This window comes from Hypanus sabinus, chromosome 1, assembly GCF_030144855.1.
Source record: "Hypanus sabinus isolate sHypSab1 chromosome 1, sHypSab1.hap1, whole genome shotgun sequence".
NCBI classification, from domain to species: Eukaryota; Metazoa; Chordata; class Chondrichthyes; order Myliobatiformes; family Dasyatidae; genus Hypanus; species Hypanus sabinus.
In genome coordinates this window covers 32,608,865-32,627,835 of record NC_082706.1, presented here as the reverse complement: position 1 = coordinate 32,627,835, position 18,971 = coordinate 32,608,865, and the positions used below count along the sequence as shown (strand labels likewise).

General features: G+C 46.3%; 1 protein-coding gene across 8 annotated transcripts in view; it reads left to right on the top strand.

The window, feature by feature from the left end:
• Positions 1 to 17,824, top strand: part of tacc1 (transforming, acidic coiled-coil containing protein 1) — a 218,478-nt gene extending 200,654 nt beyond the window's left edge. For all 8 annotated transcript variants that reach the window (XM_059966243.1, XM_059966208.1, XM_059966228.1 and 5 more), the window contains 5 exons: positions 4,977 to 5,020; positions 11,163 to 11,323; positions 12,146 to 12,252; positions 12,687 to 12,807; positions 16,531 to 17,824. In XM_059966243.1, the coding sequence (XP_059822226.1) occupies positions 4,977 to 5,020; positions 11,163 to 11,323; positions 12,146 to 12,252; positions 12,687 to 12,807; positions 16,531 to 16,599 (502 nt within the window). In that variant the 3' untranslated portion in view covers positions 16,600 to 17,824. The remainder of the gene's footprint in view (positions 1 to 4,976; positions 5,021 to 11,162; positions 11,324 to 12,145; positions 12,253 to 12,686; positions 12,808 to 16,530) is intronic.
• Positions 17,825 to 18,971: the final 1,147 nt, after the last annotated feature.

Here is an 18,971-nt window from a genome sequence, read left to right as displayed (position 1 = left end):
TTTGGCACTGCTGGAGATAAATATCCTGACTGCCACGGTAGTGTAGTGGTTAGCGACGCGACATTACAGCTCAAGGGATTCGGAGTTCAGTTCCAACACCGTTCCGTAAGGAGTCTCTGCATTTCCTCCCCGGGTTTCCTCCAGCTGCTCCAGTTTCCTCCCACAGCCCAAAGACCTGCCTGGTAGGTGAGGAGGTCATTGTAAATTGTCCCATCATTAGGTTGGGGTTAATTGAGGTTATGGGGTTGCTGGGGCAATGTGGTCCAAAAGACCAGAAGGGCCTACTCTGTTCCATATCACTAAATAATAAGATTTACCATCCCACAACAAACTGTCCCTTCAGCCCACTAAGTCCATGCTGAGCACAAAACACCTATTTATTCTAACCCTGCACTAGTGCTATTCAGTTCTATCCACATTCCCGTCACTCTCCTCGAGCTCTACCAGTCACAAACCCACGAGGGTACAAACTAGTCAGCAAACCACATCTTTGGGATGTGGCAGGAAACTGGAGCACCCAAGGGAAACTCACTGGGCGAATGGGGAAGCCCCGCTTAGACGACGGCTGGTATCAGGATCAAACCCAGCTGGCTGGAGCCGTGCCATTCCTCGGGACTTCTGGGAAGCAGCTGGTCAGCTCATCCCAGAGCGCCACATCTGCACATGAAAGCGCCGGAGTCAGAGACGAGCACGAGGTTGGGTTTTGGCACCCTTTGTGCTGGGCTTGCCAACTTTCCTCAGCAGTTCTCTCTTTAAAGCAATGTCAGCATTTCACTTCGATGACATTTGTACACCACAGTTAGCAAGAAATAGTAAAAAAATATATTTTCCATAAAGTGTTTATTGGCCATTTCCGTTGGCTGGGAAGGTCCCAAAGTTATCGTTCTCTTTGTAAGCGGAAGTATATTTCCAGACAGTGAAGTAATTTGAACACTTTCCCAAACGTCTTTGGTGACTGGAGAAGTCCTGAGCCATTGACAGCAGTGAGGTTTCACAAACTGTTTGGGCTGGACATGAGAACGTACCAACTGGACCCAGTCACCCCTTCGATCAGCAGTCCGCCTCACCGGTGGCCTTGGATGTGCAGGGTCAGATCGACCAGCCTGCTGTACAGAGCTGAGATGTTGTGGGTGCGGGCTGAGCTTTGGTAACGGGCTCGATCCAAGCTGTTCCTCGTATTTTAACTGCAATCCAGCTTTTCATGTAGTTGCACCCCCACTGTACTTGTGCATATGACGACCAACTCGACCGGACTTGCCTTGGTGAGCAGTGGGCTGTGCTGGACGCTGAGTGATTGACTGGTGATCAGACTGACTGAGCCAGCAGTCTGGGGCACATAAGCTGACTGCTCGTGTCACGTGACTGAACTGCAGCAATTTTTCCAGACACTTTGCTCACATTGCCCCCCCACTGCCCCCAGGGATTGTCTGCTCCCACTGCTGAGTGAGAGGTCGCTGGCATCTTAGCTCCCAACCCTCTCTGGGTGCAGGATTTCTCTCCCACACTGACCTCTTCCACCGAGGCCACAGAGCCTCTCCCACATTGCACCATTCAGATTCAGAATCAAGTTTAATATCACTGGCATAAGTTGTGAAATTTGTTGTTTTGAGGCAGCAGTGTGTTGCAACACAGAGTAATAAAAACTACAAATTACAATATAAAAACTAAGAAATATATTAAAAATAAATTAAATAAGAAGAGCAAAAAGAGAGGAAAAAATAGGGAGCGGTTGCACAGGGATTCATTCAGAAGTCGGGTGGTGGAGGGGAAGAAGCTGTTCCTGAAGCATTGAGTGTATGTTTTCAGGCTCCTGATAGTAGCAAGGAGAAGAGGGCATGTCTCGGGTGATGGAGGTCCTTATTGTTGGATGCCACTTTTTTGAGTCATCGCCTTTTGAAGATGTCCTCGATGCTGGGGAGAAAGTTATTGTCCAGTCCACTGACTGAAAGCTGTCCTGTGGTCACTCCATGACCACACCCTGGTGCTGCGGTCTGCGCATCTACAGGTCCAAGGTTTCATTCACTTGTAGCATGAATGGCAGTAACTACTCTGATCTGTCAGTAGTTTCCCATTAAGAGGTGTGGGCTAGCGTCAATTGCTGCAGCTCCTAGCAGCAATTTTGGCCTGCTGAATGGCTGTCAGGGGATGTACTGCACAGAGGGGTTGCAGCGCTTGTTCCTGGGTCTCTTAAACCCTCTCCCCTGGACAATATCATCACCACAACCTCATAGTTGGTCTTCCATGTCAGTCCCCACCCAGGGTGAGGGAAAATGATTGCAGGTGTGGCCTGCACTTGCTTTTGTGTTGAACCCACTGTCTGTCCTCACTGGGGGGCTTCACTCCGTGCTCGCCTGGCCTAGAAATCAGGAGCTTGCTGCTCTGCTCCTAACTTTACCTTTTGATGTATCATGCTGTTGGTTAAAATGCTCGAAGATGGACAGTAGGTTGCAGTAACCAAGGGCTTTATTAAATAAGAATTTGCAGAGAAGGGGTAGGGAAGTGAGAGAGAAGGAGGGAGATCATTTCTACGTGCACTCATGACGTCACGGGCTGTTGGCACGTAGCCTCAACTGGCAGAGGCAGCCTGCTCGCCGTGCCAGCCGCCTGGGTTCAGTCCGGATGTCCTGTGCCACCTGCGCGGAGTTTGCATGTTCTCCCTGTGACCCTGTGAGGTTTCCTTGGGTACCCTGTTTCCTCCCAGACACCTGCAACTTGGTGGGTTAACTGGCTGCTGTACTTCGCCCCGCCTCGTCATCGTCATGGCTATCCCTGGACGGCGAGGATGACGGTCTTCATTCTGTTGATCTATTAATGGACTCTCAAGTGGCTTATGAGTCCAATCAGGCCCACAGAGCGAAGATGTTTGTTTGTTTAACGTGTACTTGATGTTGCACCCCAAGAAGCACACGATACTTCACAAATCAACCAACTGATTCCAATGGCATGGAAACCACGACGATTGGAGCTGATGGATTTGTTGCAGCCTTCTTTCGCCTTCACAGCCGTGGAGTTCGAAGTAACTTTGTCCGCCCGTTCCACTGTTGAGGTCTTGGTTGGGTTGTTCTTTGTCAGGGGCCTCACCCTCGACCTTACCGCCATGGGTGACCCTACCAGGAGCATAGCGACAGACGGCATCGCTCTCGGGACCTCAGGACCACACAAGCTTCTCCAACACGATGAGGTGACAATCCACGGAGAAGACATTGCCCCTAGTGTACAGGTGAGTGGTGGAATTGTGAAGGTGTAATGGCGATGTGGTGACGTCTACTCATACCTCTAGACCTGGACTTCCGAGGTCGGGGGGGGTGCAATTGCCCCAGAACAAATGGCTTTTTCCAGTTTTAAAAACTCTCCTGCACCTGCGGTAGTATTGCTTGTGTTCTAATTTGTTTTTCATTTAAATACATAATTTGTTACTCAGTGAAATGATATTTTGACTTTTTTTTAATACCTTTTTAACTACTGCCATGAAATTTTGGCTCATTAGAGCAGCAGCTTATTGGGCCAAAATGTACCAGTCCTGAGTGGAATGCATTGCACTTAAAAGTAATTGACCTGCACTGTCGCTTTAATCTGCACAGAAAAGAACAGAATAATTCTTGTCCCTACTGGTCACCACAAAAACCATGAGGTTGTCTTGAAGATCCATCTGATGCATAAAAAATAGAGAACTACGACACAGTACAGGCCCATTGGATGTTGTGCTGACCTTTTAATCTACTTAAGGTCAATCTAACTTCCTTCCTACATAACCCTCCATTTTGTTTATCTAAGAGTTTTATACGCCCCTAATGTATCTGCCTCTACCACCACTCCTTCCAGGGTGTTCCATGCACCCACCACTCTCTGTGTAGGAAAACCTACCTCTGACATTCCTCCACCCCCTTACTTTCCCTAATCATCTTAAAATTATGCCCCCTTGTACTAGCTATTTCTTCCCTGGGAAAAAGTCTCTGGTTATCCAGTTGATCTATGCCTCTTTTCAACTCGTACACCTCTATCAAGTTGGCTCTTATCCTCCATCACTTCAAAGAGAAAAGCCCTACCTCACTCAGCCTATCCTCATACGATATGTCTTCTAGTTCAGGCAGCATCCCGGTAAATCTCCTCTGCACCCTCTCCAAAGCTTCCTCATCCTTCCTATAATGAGGCAACCAGAACTGACCACAATATTCCAACTAGAGTTGTATAGAGCTGCACCAGTACCTCATGGTTCTTGTTGGATAGTTTGCCCCTCAGCCTAGACATTCACATTCATTAATGTTGTTTAGAGAAGGAAATCTCACTCCTTCTGCCAGCATGTAATTCTGGCTGAACAATGTTACTGACTGTGACACAGCAGATTCTCCACAGATGCAGGGCAGGGAAGAACCAACATCAAATTCTGATCCCTCCAGCAATGCTGACATCTTGTCAATGAATAGATAGACTCCAGTGTTGTTTTGACGAAATAATTCAACACATTGTATATTACACTGTATATTGACAATAACATGTAGAAAACCATATCACTGGGGTGACATGGTGGCATAGCAGTCGGCGTAACGCTATTCTAGCACTAGACAACGAGGTTCAATTCCCGCCACCATCTGTGGGGATCAGATTTTGATGTGAGTTCTTCCCTGCCCTGCACCTGCAGAGAATCCCTCACTTTGCAGTCAACAGCACTGTTCGGCTGGAATTATATACAGGCATTCTGTAAGAAGTTTATACCTTCTCCCCATGAGTTTCCTCCCACAGTCTAAAGATGAATGGGTTGGAGATCTGGTTGGTCACATGGGTATAATTCGTCAGTGTGGGCTCATTGGGCCGGCAGGGCCCGTTACCGTGTTGTATCTATAAATAAATAAATGCATAAATCTTTGCATGGATGTGACAAAAGTAGTGGTCCTAGAATGAACGTTCACTCTTCTATGTCATGCGTGGGTCTTCCTCACTGTGAAATCTATTAATTGACAGTTTGCTTCATCTTGCAGGAAAATTGTTGCCGAGTATGAGAAGACCATTGCTCAGATGATAGGTAAGTGTTCTGCTGAAGTAGCATTAAGCAATGCCACTGTCTGCCATGACGTTTCTGTTTCTGAGAGCAGTGAGTGCACAAGGTCTCAGTGGGAAGGGACGGGCACCAGTGGGGGCTGTGCTGAGGGTTCTTGTTTCTCTCAGATAGTCCCATCAAATGGGACATACTCTGGGATGAAATTGAACCCCACTCTTTCCAATGCCAACACATTATATCTTAGATCAGGTGGAATTCTCCAACAATGCAATGGTCAATGGTCAACATTTAACCATGGTTATGGTCGCTGAAGAATGTCAACTTCCAGATTAAGCCTGATATATTGTAGCAATGACCACAAAACTGTTGTATTATTGGAGAATGCAAACACGAGGAAATCTGCAGATGCTGGGAATTCAAGCAACACACACAAAATGCTGGTGGAACACAGCAGGCCAGGCAGCATCTATAGAAATTAGTACAGTTGATGTTTTGGGCCGAGACCCTTTGTCAGGACTAACTGTAAAGAAGAGATAGTAAGAGATTTGAAAGGGGGAGGGGGAGATCTGAAATGATAGGAGAAGACAGGAGCGGGGAGGGATGAAGCTAAGAACTGGAAAGTTGATTGGCAAAAGGGATACAGAGCTGGAGAGGGAGAGGATCATGGATTGGGAGGCCTAGGAAGAAAGAAAGGGGGAGGGGAGCACCAGGAGATGGAGAACAGGCAAGGAGTGATTGTGAGAGGGGCAGAGAGAGAAGAAAAGGGGGGAATAAATAAGGGATGGGGTAAGAAGGGGAGGGGGGCATTAATGGAAGTTAGAGAAATCAATGTTCATGCCATCAGGTTGGAGGCTACCTAGACGGAATATAAGGTGTTGTTCCTCCAAACTGAGTGTGGCTTCATCTTGACAGTAGAGGAGGCCATGGATAGACATAACCCCTTCTTACACCATCCCTTATTTATTTATTGATTGATTCATTCATTCATTCCCTTTTTTTCTCTTTTCTCTCTTTTTTCTCTCATGGTCCCTCTCACAATCACTCCTTGCCTGTTCTCCATCTTCCTCTGGTGCACTTCTCCCCTTTTCTTTCTCCCTAGGCCTCCCATCCTATGATCCAGCCCCCTTCTCCAGCTGTGCATTCCTTTTGTCAATCAACTTTTGTCAATCAGCTCTTAGCTTCATCCCTCCCCCTCCTGTCTTCTCCTATCATTTTGGATCTCCCTCTTCCCCTCCCACTTTCAAATCTCTTACTATCTCTTCTTTCAGTTAGTCCTGATGAAGGGACTGTACTTCTTACTATAGATGCTACCTGGCCTGCTGCTTTCCACAAGCATTTTGTGTATGTTGTTGGAGAAACCCACTGACATCCTCAAGAGGAGGGGATCTTCACTCCCTACCCAATTTTGGCCTTCGTATGATTTCAGACCCACCAATATGGTTGACTCTCAATGACTCTTCCTAGTGAGGCAGCAAATCAGTCTGTTCACGAGGAGGAAGGGATAGGCAATAAATGCTGACCTGTGGCTTCCACGTCTCCTCGGAGGTACAGTCTAAACAGAGACGGCTGAGAGCTCTGCAACAAGCTGAACATTTGGGTTTTCTGCAAGATTTGATGGAAACAGAGTGGAATAATTCCATGTCAAAGCAAAATGTTTGACCAAGGCACAAGAGCAAATTAACCCACTGTTGGTAATTCTAGGTTAAGACTACTTGACTTCAAACTAAAAAACCCTTTCTTTTTAATTCCCTCTAATGGATGCTGTTAATTGGAGGAAGTTGCTTTCTCATCTGGGGTTGTGTGTTTGTCCTGGTGATCCCTGTGTCAGCTCAGCTCAGTGACGTGGATCCTCAGCTCTGAATCGTCAATTTGTGGTTCCAGAGAGTTGAGCACAGAAGACCAAGCTTCCCTGCACTGCTGAGGGAGTCAGACTATAGGCATATGAGCAGAATTAGGCCTTCCAGCCCATCAAGTCTGCACCATTATTACACCAGGACTGATTTATATTCCATCACAACTGTTCTCCTACCTTTTGCCCAAACCCTTGACACCCTGACTAATCAAGAACCTAAATATGCCCAGTGTCTTGGTCTCCACAACCATCTGTGACAATGAATTCCACAGATTCATCATCCTCTGGCTAAAGAAGTTCCTCCAAATTCCTCTAAATTTCTGTTCTAAAGGGACATTCTTGTACGCTGAGGTTGTTCCCTCTGGCCCCAGATTCCCCCACTGTTGGAAACATCCTCATCACATTCGCTCTGTCTAGGCTTTTCCATATTTGATAGATTTCAATGACATCAGCCCTCGTTCTTCTAAACTCCATGAGTACAGGCCCAGAGCCCTCAAATTCTCCTTGTATGTTAACCCCTTCATTCCTGGGATCACTTTTGTGAACCTCCTCTGGAACCTCTCCGATGCCAACACATTCTATCTTAGATAAGGGATCCAAAACTGCTCACGATACTTCATGGCCTGAGCAATGCCTAAAAGAAGGAAGTATTATAAAGGCACCAACAGAGGAACCTGTGGTTTTGTTTCGAAGAATAGCAAGGCAATTCCCCCTCATAGAGATTGGAGTCATAGAGCAATACAGAGTGCAAACAGGTCATTTGGCTCAACTGGTCCATACTAGCCATTGTGCACAGCAAGCGAGCAATGATTGAAGTGTTTGGTACATATCCCTCTAAATCCCTCCCGTCATCCTTTATTGTTCTGATCTCAGTCACTTCCTCCTGCAGCTCATTCTATTAACACACCACCCTCAGTGTGACGTTGCCCTGAGGCCTCTTTTACATCTTTTCCCCGAAACCCCTGCCCTCCCAACTTTTAGTTCCCCTACACTGAGAAAAACGTGTGCCTTGACTGGTATCAGGGCTAATGTTTATTGCTAAAGGTCATCACAAAATATAAGTTATCTTATTTTTGTCTCATTGCCATTTCTGGGATCTTGCCTTCTGCATTTCTATGATTGTAGTTTATTGTTATAAAGTGCATGAACTCATCTCGATAGGTTAAGCAAGTGATGGCGTGTGCACATAGAACAGGGCAGTTTTATTCAGGCACTAAGCTGAGGATTACTGTGTGTGTTCAGGGAACAGGACTGCATCTACAGCTTCCCATGATCACCATGTTCCAGAAGTACAGTCCTGTGCAAATGTCTTAGGCACGTATATATAGCTCGGGGGCCTAAGACTTCCGCATTCTACAGTATTTGCCAATGTGGAGCAGAGAGTGAGCTTGAAAATCTGGCAGGAGCAAGGGAATGATGAATGCCACAGGAGGGGTGTGGGACAGGTAGCAAAGGAATGCCAGGGCTGGGGGTGTGTGTGGAGTAGCATAGGTGCAGATATGCCCAGCCCTGAGACACCAGGCAAGGTCATTTGATTCCAAACAATTGTCTTAGTGATCATTACAGAATGTCTCTGGTGCTTCTTGCTTCCTTCCCTCTCCATTCCCTTTTCCCAACCATGATTCCCCTCTTCCTGCCCCCTTCCCATTCCCAGTCCATAATAGAGGCTCAGATCAGAATCAGGTTTATCATCACTCACATATGTCATGAAATTTGTTTTTTTTTGTGTTTTCTGGCAGTAGTACATAAAATTACTACAGTATTCTGCAAATGTCTTAGGCATCATAGTTTTAAACATGTGCCTAAGATCTTTGCACAGTTCTGCAGGTGCTGTGGAAGATACAAGGAGCAATGATGGAATTAAGGACAGGATTTCAGTAAAACTTAACCAAAGCTCTCAATTAATTTCTGTAGTTACATGGCTGTGCTCTTGAAAGGATACATTGCACAAGATGTTGACGAGACCTTGCTTGGATTATTGTGACAGCCTTAGTTACCCTGTTATAGGAAAGACATCATTAAATTAGAAAAGAGTGCAGAGAAGATTTAACGAGGATGACTCAGGGACTCAAGGGTCTGATTATCAGGAGAAGCTGGCCAAGCTTAGGCTTTATTGCTTGGAGTGCAGGAGAGTTGCATACAAATCATGGGGCTCATAGATAGAGTGAACACATGTAGCTTTTTCCCCAGGGAAGAGCTCTAGAAACTAGAGTCTCAGGTTTAAGGTGAGAGGTCAAAGATTTAAAAGGCAACGTCTTCACTCAGATATGGAACAATGTGCCAAGGGAAGTGGTTGAGGCAGCTCCAACAGCAACATCCAAAATATATACGGACAGGTAAATAGATAGGATGGTTTTAAGAGTTATGGGTCCAATGTGAGCACCATGATCCAAAGGGGCTGTTTCCATGTCCTGTGGCTTGGTGTGATCTGCCTCCTGTATCAGAATTTATTCTATATTATGTATAACTGCTCTGGTTCCTGTCTTCCTTTCCACATTACTTCTCTGGTACTTTTGGAACACATTTCCCTGAAAATCTTCAACAATTACACTGGCTACATTCTTATTTCATTTTATTGTGAGACTTTGAGGCCATTAGGCCCGTCGTGTATACGCTCAGGTCAATCGCATTACTCCTGTATCATCTGCCATTAACACTTCCCTGATTCTCCCTCCAGCCACCTAGCCACCTACACTAGAGGTACTTTATAGCAACTATTTAGCTAATCACATTGAAAAGCTGTTCTAGCCCATTGTATGTATTTTTTTTAAACTGCAGATGCTGAAATTCTGAAACAAAATCGGAAAATGTTGGAAACACTCAGCTAGTCAGACAGCATCTGTAAAGAGAGAAGGAGGCACAATGTTTCAGGTTGATAATATTCATCAATAGGTTATTAGTTAATTTTGAGGGTTTATTTAGGGAATTCATTAATAGTGAGCACTAAACATTGAACATGGAGCATACAGCATAGGAGCTGGCCCTTTCACCCAACGTGTCCATACTGGCCATGAGGCCAGTCGAAATCAATCCTATTTGCCTGCACCTGGTCTGTACCCCTCCATTCCCTGTCTGTTCACCTGTCTGTCTAAATGTTGCTGTGATACCTGTTTCCACCCACCTCCCCTGGAAACACATTCCATCTCCTATCACTCTCTGTGCGTAAAAAAAAAGATTTGTCTCACAGACCGCCTTTGAACTTTGAACTTACAGGTTACATCTGTGCTCCCTAGTATTGAACCTTTCCTGGCTGGGAACAGGATTTGTGAATCAAAACCAATATTAATAAGAAAATGTGGCGAGGTATTAGAGGCAGCAGTCAAATGTAGGCATGCTGTTGTTGTACACAGTGAGCTACAATTTTTAAAAAATGGCATTAACGGCACACTTCCATTCTTGGCAATAACCAAACCATCAGCTCTTGTGGCATTGATGGAAGTTAAATATTGGCCAGAACCCAGGAATAAATCACCTTATCTTGTATCGTAACAATGCCGAGGAGGTCATGGGCTCTCCAGGTTAATTCCCCCTTTCTTTGGACCTGCAACTAATACGTACCCATCAAATTCCCCTTCCCTCCAATCCCCATAACGGGGTAATTTAGAGTGATTAATGAACCCACCAACCCAACACATCTCTGGTGTGCAAAGAGAATGGAGTGTACAAACTCCAGAGAGCACTGATGTCGGGATCAAACCCAGGTCACTGGAGCGATGAGGCAGTGGCTCTGACTTCTGTGCCTCTAGGCCATTGTTCACAATCCCTTCCAGAATAATGACCTAGCCACTTGTACTTACCTGAGACAACAGACAGGTTTCCGGTTTAGACTCTTCTCAGACATCTTGTGCTGCTGAGTCCATTTGTCTGGAGTCTCTGGAACGTAACAAAGCTCAAATCTCACAAGTGTGACATTGAAGAGGCATTTAGTCAGGTGCATTAGCAAATGGGAATGGGGGGGATACAGACTGTATGTGGGCCGATGTATAGTTTAAATTGGCATCGTAAGTCAGCACAGACATTGTGGGTCGAAGGCCTTTTCCTGTGTTGTGCGCTGTTCTGTGGCGATACAGGGGACTGCAGATTCTGCAATCTGTAGCAATGCACAAAGTGGTGGAGGAACTCAGTGGGTCAGGCAGCATTGTGGAGAGAAGTGGACTGTTGGCCGCCTGGCCTGCTGAGTTCCCTCAGAGTTTACTACCTGTTCCACTCACCCGGAGCCTGAAGTGCAACCCCATCACAGCCTATGCGCTAAATGCTTGCGGCGCGTGTGCTGTTCTACCCACTCGGGGTGACTTTGCCTCTTTTCACTAACAGATGATGAGCAGAAGAACAAAATGGCCTCCCAGACATCCATGCACCAGCTGATCGCGGAGAAGGACCAGGCGCTGGCAGATCTCAACTCGGTGGAGAGGTCCTTATCCGAGCTCTTCCGGAGATACGAGAACATGAAAGGTGTTCTGGAAGGATTCAAGAAGGTAACCCTCTTGAGCACATTGATAATTAGAAGTCCTACAGCAGCACTGACAGAAGTATTCCAACCCTTTGCCCCTTTGTTCCCCAATTCCAATGCCATATAGGTTTAGTTAGAGGACTGGTGACCTGACTCATGACTCAAATCCATCATGACTACTGTGGAACCTAAATAGCATTATTCTCACAATAAGGAGGAGTCAGTTTCAATGTTCATGAAAATGTTTGATTGCCATTAAAAACCCATTTGATTCACTAATGTCGTTTCGTGGAGTGTGCCTGCCATTTCTATCTATTTATTACTTAGCAAGAGAGGAATGGAGTAGGCACTTCCAGACATTCAAGCAAGGCCCCACCCTAGCAACCTCTGATTAAAGCTGATTAACCTTAACCTAAACACGGGACAATTTGCAATGATCAATTAACCTAGCTGGTTAGTTGGTCATTGTCAACCACCTAATGTCTTTGGACTGTGGGAGGAACCTGAGGACAACCCATGCATACCACGGTGAGGGCATACAGACTCCTTACAGAACAGTGCCAGAATTGAACTCTGAACTCAGGAGCTATATCAGCATCACACTAACCACTACGTTACCATGGTGCCGAATCTGGTCTGGACCATGTCAGATCCCAGATCCAGCCCCCTGGAGTTGGCATGAAACTTGCCCTCCAAAATGGCCCAGGCAAGCCCCTTATTACAAAGGAGATGCCTTCTCAAGGGGACCTAACGACAGGGAGTAAAGGCCATGGTTCTTGAGCGTAATGACCAATTCCCATTCGTGGTTGAAAATAAAAGTGGCTTGTTTTCTGTTTGTGCCCCAAAGAATGAAGAAGTGTTGAAGAAATGTGCTCAGGATTACTTAGCAAGGGTGAAACAGGAGGAGCAACGGTATCAAGCCCTCAAACTCCACGCTGAAGAGAAGCTAGACAAGTGAGTACCCATTGATGGCTTATACATATAACAAGTTGGTCGAACACTGTAGTGATGGAGTCAGTGATCGCCGCGGCTGTTATTTACTCTGCTCTTTATTGGAGCAAGAAAGCTTGCAGGCTAAATCCTCGGAGCAGGCCAAAGGCCAATAAGGAAGAAGGCTCCTTGCAGGTAGGAATATCCCAAATGTATGAAAGGTAAAATAGTCTTAGGTTCATACAGCAGGGAAACAGGCCCTCCAGGGTGACTTTAGACTTGTCCATGTTGACCCAGATGCCCCTCTACACGAATCTCTGTTTTCCAAACCGTAGTCAACTCTGCCTTGCTCGGATTGGCTGCTTCCGAGTGCGTGTGTACAGCATTCCCTCCTGCTTCCACCCCCGCCCCTTCCGTGTGACAGATAGACATTCATTCCCCTTCCTTCACCCACGCAGGGCCAACGAGGAGATTGCACAGGTGCGTGCCAAGGCTCACGCAGAGGGAGTGGCCATGCAAGCCAGCCTTCGGAAGGAGCAGATGAAAGTTGATTCCATGGAGAGGACAATTCAGCAGAAGGTAATTTGAGTAGTGACGTAGCTTTCTTCCCCTCCAGGTGCTGCTCAACCCCGCCGAGTTCCTCCAACACTTTATTTGTTGCTGTCGTACTGCACCTGGAGACAGAATTCCAGCACGCAGCGTCAAGAGCAGGAGCCTGGATCACCTCCCAAATGCTAGTTGGACCTGATCCGGCCAGCGAGAGCACTGGAGTCTGAGCTGTTCCGTGTTGTTCCAGCTCTGCACTTGATCCAGGTCACAGTGATTTGACCTGGAGCAGTACTTGGTAGTTTATTCTTAACCACATTGTGTTTTGACAGTCTTCAGCATGAAACATGAATTCTGATTCCTCTCTGCACAGATGCTGCCTGGCCTGCTGGGTTTTGAGCTTTCTAGCCTATCTGAGATCAATGTATTCATTGCTGTGGTTGGGTTGAGCCTGACCGAGCTTTTCTAATAAAACACACCATGACTTGGTAGTGTGGGATGTGAGGTGCGAGGACAGGAAGCTCTACCTGCTTTTTCAGGGTGTGGGTTGAGTAAAGAGCCAGGACACCCAATCTCATCTGAGCCAAGGTCTGCATAAGATCAGGGGCAGAAAGAGTCGCGCATTGTTGGTCTTGGGTTGGCCACGGGTAGCAGTTGTGGTGAGTCTGTTGTCGTGTGCTCAAGTACAGTGAGGCACAAGTAGGTGAAAACCAGCATCGGAGGCAACAGAGAACATAAATTGTTTTATTTGTTTATGTAGAGACACAGCTGGAACTGGCCTTTCCAGCCCTTTCAGCTGCTCTGCCCTGTGACACACCAGTTTAACCCTATCCTAATCACAGGCCAATTTACACTGACCAATTGACCTATTACCAATCCATCTTTGGACTGTGAGAAGAAATGGAGCACCTGGAGGAAACACGTGCGCGTGGGAAGGAGCGTACAAACTTGCTTGCCGAGGGCGCCAGAATGGAACTCTGAACTCCAGTGCCCCGAGCTGTGACAGCATTGTGGTGTCCCAAGCTTATAAATAAGTTATACAAAAGAGTGTAGAGAACAAAAGAATGTGCAAGCCAGGATACCAGTGAAAAGAAAAGCGAGTACACCAAGGTCCATAGTGTTCCATTTACTGAGACAGGGTACCATGATGTGGGCCAGTTGAACGATCTGGTGGTTGTACTCTTGAACCTGGTTGGGGTGGGGCTTCAGGCCTTGGTACAGACGGGAGGTATGGAAACCTACAGGATCTGGTAGCTTGTACCAGTCATTTCTCAGTGAGGTGTGTGCTATTGCTGGATCTCCGCCCAGGGAGAGGGAAGTCGTACCCGTCTCTCAGTGAGTGGTGACTGTGGTAACAAAGCGGTTAACTTACTGAGTTTGGAAACATCAGATCTCATCGCTGAAGCTGGGGAATTCAAAAAAATAATGTGGAATTAAAGGCGAGGGGAGGTGGCGGTGACCTCGGAACTATCGGAATGTTGTAAATATTATCCTGTGATAGCTTTCAGGGAAGGAAATCTGTTGCCCTGGCTTGAATGTGACTGTAAACCACAGCAATGTGCATGACTCCCCACTGAACTCTGAATTGACCTGAGTCATCTCAAGTTCAAGACGAAAAGCTTGACACAAAGTTATGATCGTACTCTGAACTGCTTGGGTGCATGATGGAGGGAGACAGATGCTGGAATCTGGAGCGACAGTCTGTCTGCTTGAGGACCTCAGTGGGTCGAGCGGCCTCTGGAGGAAAGGGAGTTGTCAGCACACCCTACATCAGAATTTTATGGAGGCGGGAGTGTGTTTAAGGATTGTTACTGTTTAATTTACCCTCTCCACCCAAAGTCATCGTCAGTTTGAAGGCTGATTGACAGGTGTGGCTGAATGATGTTGGGCTGTTCACAGGATCAGGAATGTGCTCACTTGCCTGGGAATGGCAAGGCATATGACTGTCGTCTGTCTACCTGCACAGACTAAGGAAGCAGCTAAATGTCTGCTGGGCTGAATACCTACCATTCCATGGATTCTGTCGGGCGCACCACTTACTTCTATAATATTGAAACATAACTGGATAGCGTTCGGTGCCTGAGAACATTCAGTGTTGAATGATTCAATGGCCATTCAACCATGATTGAATGGTGGAGTAGACTCAATGGGCTGAATGGTCTAATGTCTTATGGTCCTATTGTCAATGGAAACTTGGCCTATAAAGATAGACTCAGAATATTAGTGGTTATTCTACTTTAAACTTCTCATCTTTAATTTTGAATCTCCCTACAGCCTGATCTCCACACCCTTTCCCCTCATTATGACTCCACTGTCCACACCCACTTTTCTCCCTAGTTGTGGAATCTCTTCCAGACTTGTATCACTCCAGATCTCTGCATTTCTCCAGTTTTGGCCTCCCTAGACTTAACCCTTCACTTGATAACTGTGCTCTGGAATTCCCTCGAGCTATTTTCTCTACTTCTGCTGGCTCTTTGATCAAGTTGCTGGTGATCTGCCCTGTTATCTCCATAGCGGGCTCCATGAATGACTCTTGTTCCTGCCTAGTTGATCTATGAGAAAGTCCATTGTTTTAATTTATTTTCAGGATTTGAGCATTGCTGACAAGGCCAGCAGTAATTGTCCTTTACTTAAAGATGGTGGGGGAGTGAGCTGCCTTCTCGAACCACAGCAGCCCTTCTCGGATTTTGACTTAGCGACAATGAACGGATGAATATCTATTTCCAAGTCGCCATTGCCCTCCTTATCGAATAATTGAAACATTGAGACGAACGCGGAAGATGAGCAAGGGCTCAGTGCTGACTGCCTGTCGTTTGATCGCTGATGGGATGCCTCTGCTGGAGAAGGAGCCTAGGTGGCAGCTCGCTGTGCCTGGAGCGTAGGCCTCTGCGTTCATGGTCTCTCTTTTGATGACTTTAGAGGCTGTTACCGAGGTTCTGCATCTATGGATTGCAGTATGGCCTATGGACTTCTTCAGTCCTGTGGCTTTTATATTCCGTGTTTTCACCTGTTCTTGTTTTTTTTCGTGCAGGGGAAGGAGGTTTTCTTGTTGGGTGGGGGGTTTTCTTGTTGCATTCCTTGTGGGGGAGTAGGATTAGGGGGCTGATGTCCTTGTGGTGATTTGGCGGGGGTGAGGGGAGAGGGGTTTAGGGGTTGATGATCATGTTGCCATTCTTTTATTGTGTGGGGGGTTGGGCTTGCTGTTTATCTTTGAATTATTTCTGTGCATTTTCGTTGTTTCATGACTATCTGGAGAAGACAAATCTCAGAGTTGTATACAGTATACATACTTTGATAATAAATGAACTTTTGAATTCAGGTTGGGCAGATTGGAGGGGTACCTGCAGGTGGTGTTACTTAAGTGTTTCCCTGAGCCCTGTGCCCTGCTCCCCTTGATATCCTTGGTATTAAAGGTTACAGATTTGGAAGGTGCTACTAGAGCAGCCTAGATGAGTAACTCCAGAGTATGTTTGTACTTAAATGTAGATTGTTGTGTGCCAAGTTGGTAACAACAGAAAAGGCTGAAAACACTCGGCAAGGCAGACCGAGACCATGAAGGGAGAAACCGTTAACATTTCATGTATAAAATCCACCAGTGAAGGATTGGATGGAGACTCCTCAACCTGACACGTTAATTCAGTTTTGCTTTCCTGACCTTAGGATGTAGGCAGCAATTTCTGCTTTTATTTCCGATTTCCAGCATTCGCAGTTTCACCATCTTCACTTACCGGTTTCATTTTTCTTTCTCTTTCGCAGAACCAAGAGATTGAAGAGCTGACCAAGATCTGTGACGAGCTGATTGCCAAGCTGGGGAGAACGGACTGAAGCCTGGTCTTCCCGAGACACTGGATCCTGTGCACGACAGGGACGCAGCTTCTTCCAGACCTTCCTTCCTCGAGCACGCTGCCTTACTTTAGAACCAGAACCCAACAACCATGCATCTGACCCTTAAACTAGCAACGCCCAATAGTCCGCAGAGCACATGTGGCTGCTGGATCGTCTTTGTGTAATGTTGACTACACAAGCAAAAGAGATTATCAAAACCTTCCCAAGGTGGCAGGCACCCAATTTCTCTGAAGTGTAATTTGCTCTGCCAGCGCCATCTTCCAATTTTCCTCGCAGCCCGATGAGATCATCTCCTTAAAGGTGCCATCCAGTACGCGTGTACAATCACTGATGAGGCATTTCAGATCCAGGTTATAGAATAGCTGAGCTCTGAAGAGCAAGGAAGAGTGGATGCATTGCAAAACACTTTCTGTCAGTTAGGTGAAGGCACTTGCTTAACACCGGGCTTCTCAACATTTTGATTCTCAGGGTTTAGAGAGCCTGAGGTTTAAGATACAGGCTCGCGGTGTGGCCACACATTGACACTTGAATGGCTTTTCTGAAGGTAGAAGCAATTCCTCACTTGGTACATCATAAGCATTGTGGTTTCAAGGTGCAGCAGTATGGTCTTAATTTGAGCGCACAAAACTCACTGTACACTGAACACGGTATATTTAATGTTAATTAGCGGATGCATCAAGCCCTGAAATGGACAGGAAATGCAGAGGCTTGCGTTCTTAGTGGAGGCTCCAGCATTTACTCACAAGCCCAACCATTCCGGCAACAGCACTCGTTACCGCATCCAACCATTGCCTTCCCTGCAGTTGACGCATGGCAAGTCGGTGATTTAATGTGCCTGCATCAGTATTTTCTTTCTTGACATTGTGTTAGTGCCTGTGCAAAATAGGGTGTTGGTGATTTGACTGTGTCCATCCTACTCGTGACTTGGCAGGGACCTCACTCCGACCTGCCATGTTTAATGGTTTCTCTTCTGCCTGCTCGCTTTCAGCTGCTTCACCCATTGAGAACCTTCACCTGCATAATTTTTATATACAGATATATTTGTCTTTTATATGTTATAGTTCAATATAAAAATTTTTAAAGTTGTAACTACAAATTAAGAATCTGAAAAGATATTATAAGATTTTAATTCCATGTACTAATATATTTTTTTCCATTGTCATTGCCTGAATAAAATGAAAGGTGAGATTCACCTTGAGCAGTTCCACAGCCACCTGTCTTATTCTTGCATTGCAAAGCGACAGATGCTTCAGATCCCTGCCGATGTGAACTCAGCACCAATTGTTGCCCCATTTAGTGTGAAGTGCTGAGAATCAAAGGTATTAGCGAGAAAAGGCTATGGTGTGGAGGTCAAATGTGTTGTTAATGTACGGTGGAAGAAGCATGGTGACGGGGGAATAAGTGGCTGGTCCTTGTTCTGCTAAATCTGTCTTTGATATGACCTCATGTCCGGTTTTAAACAGTAAGATACAGGAGCAGAATTAGGCCATTCGGCCCATTGAATCTGGCCTTCCATTCCATCGTGAGTGATCTATTCTTCCTCTCAGCCTCTCAGCTCCAATCTCCTGCCTCCACGCCCCCCCCCCCCCCCCCACCGTATCCCTTCATGCCCTGAGTGTAGGTTAGAAGCTCACTGGTGGGGTATTTGAGTAGGGGGAGAAAGCTGCCTTTGGCCTCTGGGATAAACTAGAGTAAGAATATTAGGGGGTGTGTTATGGTAGAGTAGCGGTTAGCGTAATGTTTTCCAGTGCCAGCGACCCAGGTTCTCCTACCACTGATGTCTGTAAGGAGTTTGAACATTCCCCTTGCGACCACGTGGGTTTCCTCTAGGTGTTCCAATTTTATTCCCCATCTTCCAAAGACAGGCGGGTTAGTAGGTTTGTTTGTCACATGGCCATAATTGGGCAGCGCAGGCTCATTGGGCCAAAGGGCCTGTTACCGTGCTGTATCTCTAAATGAAATAAAACTGTTAAAATAGAATATTGAATATTAAAACAGCAATAAAAATATTAAAATAGAATTTTGATGGGTGGGTAATCCCACTGGCTCACAGGCAAGGGTGTGGAAGGTGAGGAATAACAGTGGGTGCGACTCACAAACATTTACCAAATTCGACACCCCGCTCCCCCACACACTGCCCCCTGTTGGCAGCCCCTTTCTATCAGCACCACTCACTCCAGAACATTGAGCCTCGCTCATTTCTAGCTGGAGACCTTTGTAGCGACGGACAATTGTGTGTCAAGGTCAAGGTCCAATTAGCTGGAAGACTGGAATGAAAAGAGAGAGAAAGAGAGCTGGTGACAATCGACAGCTCCACTATGGAGATCATGGTGATTGGTGTCACTGGGAAT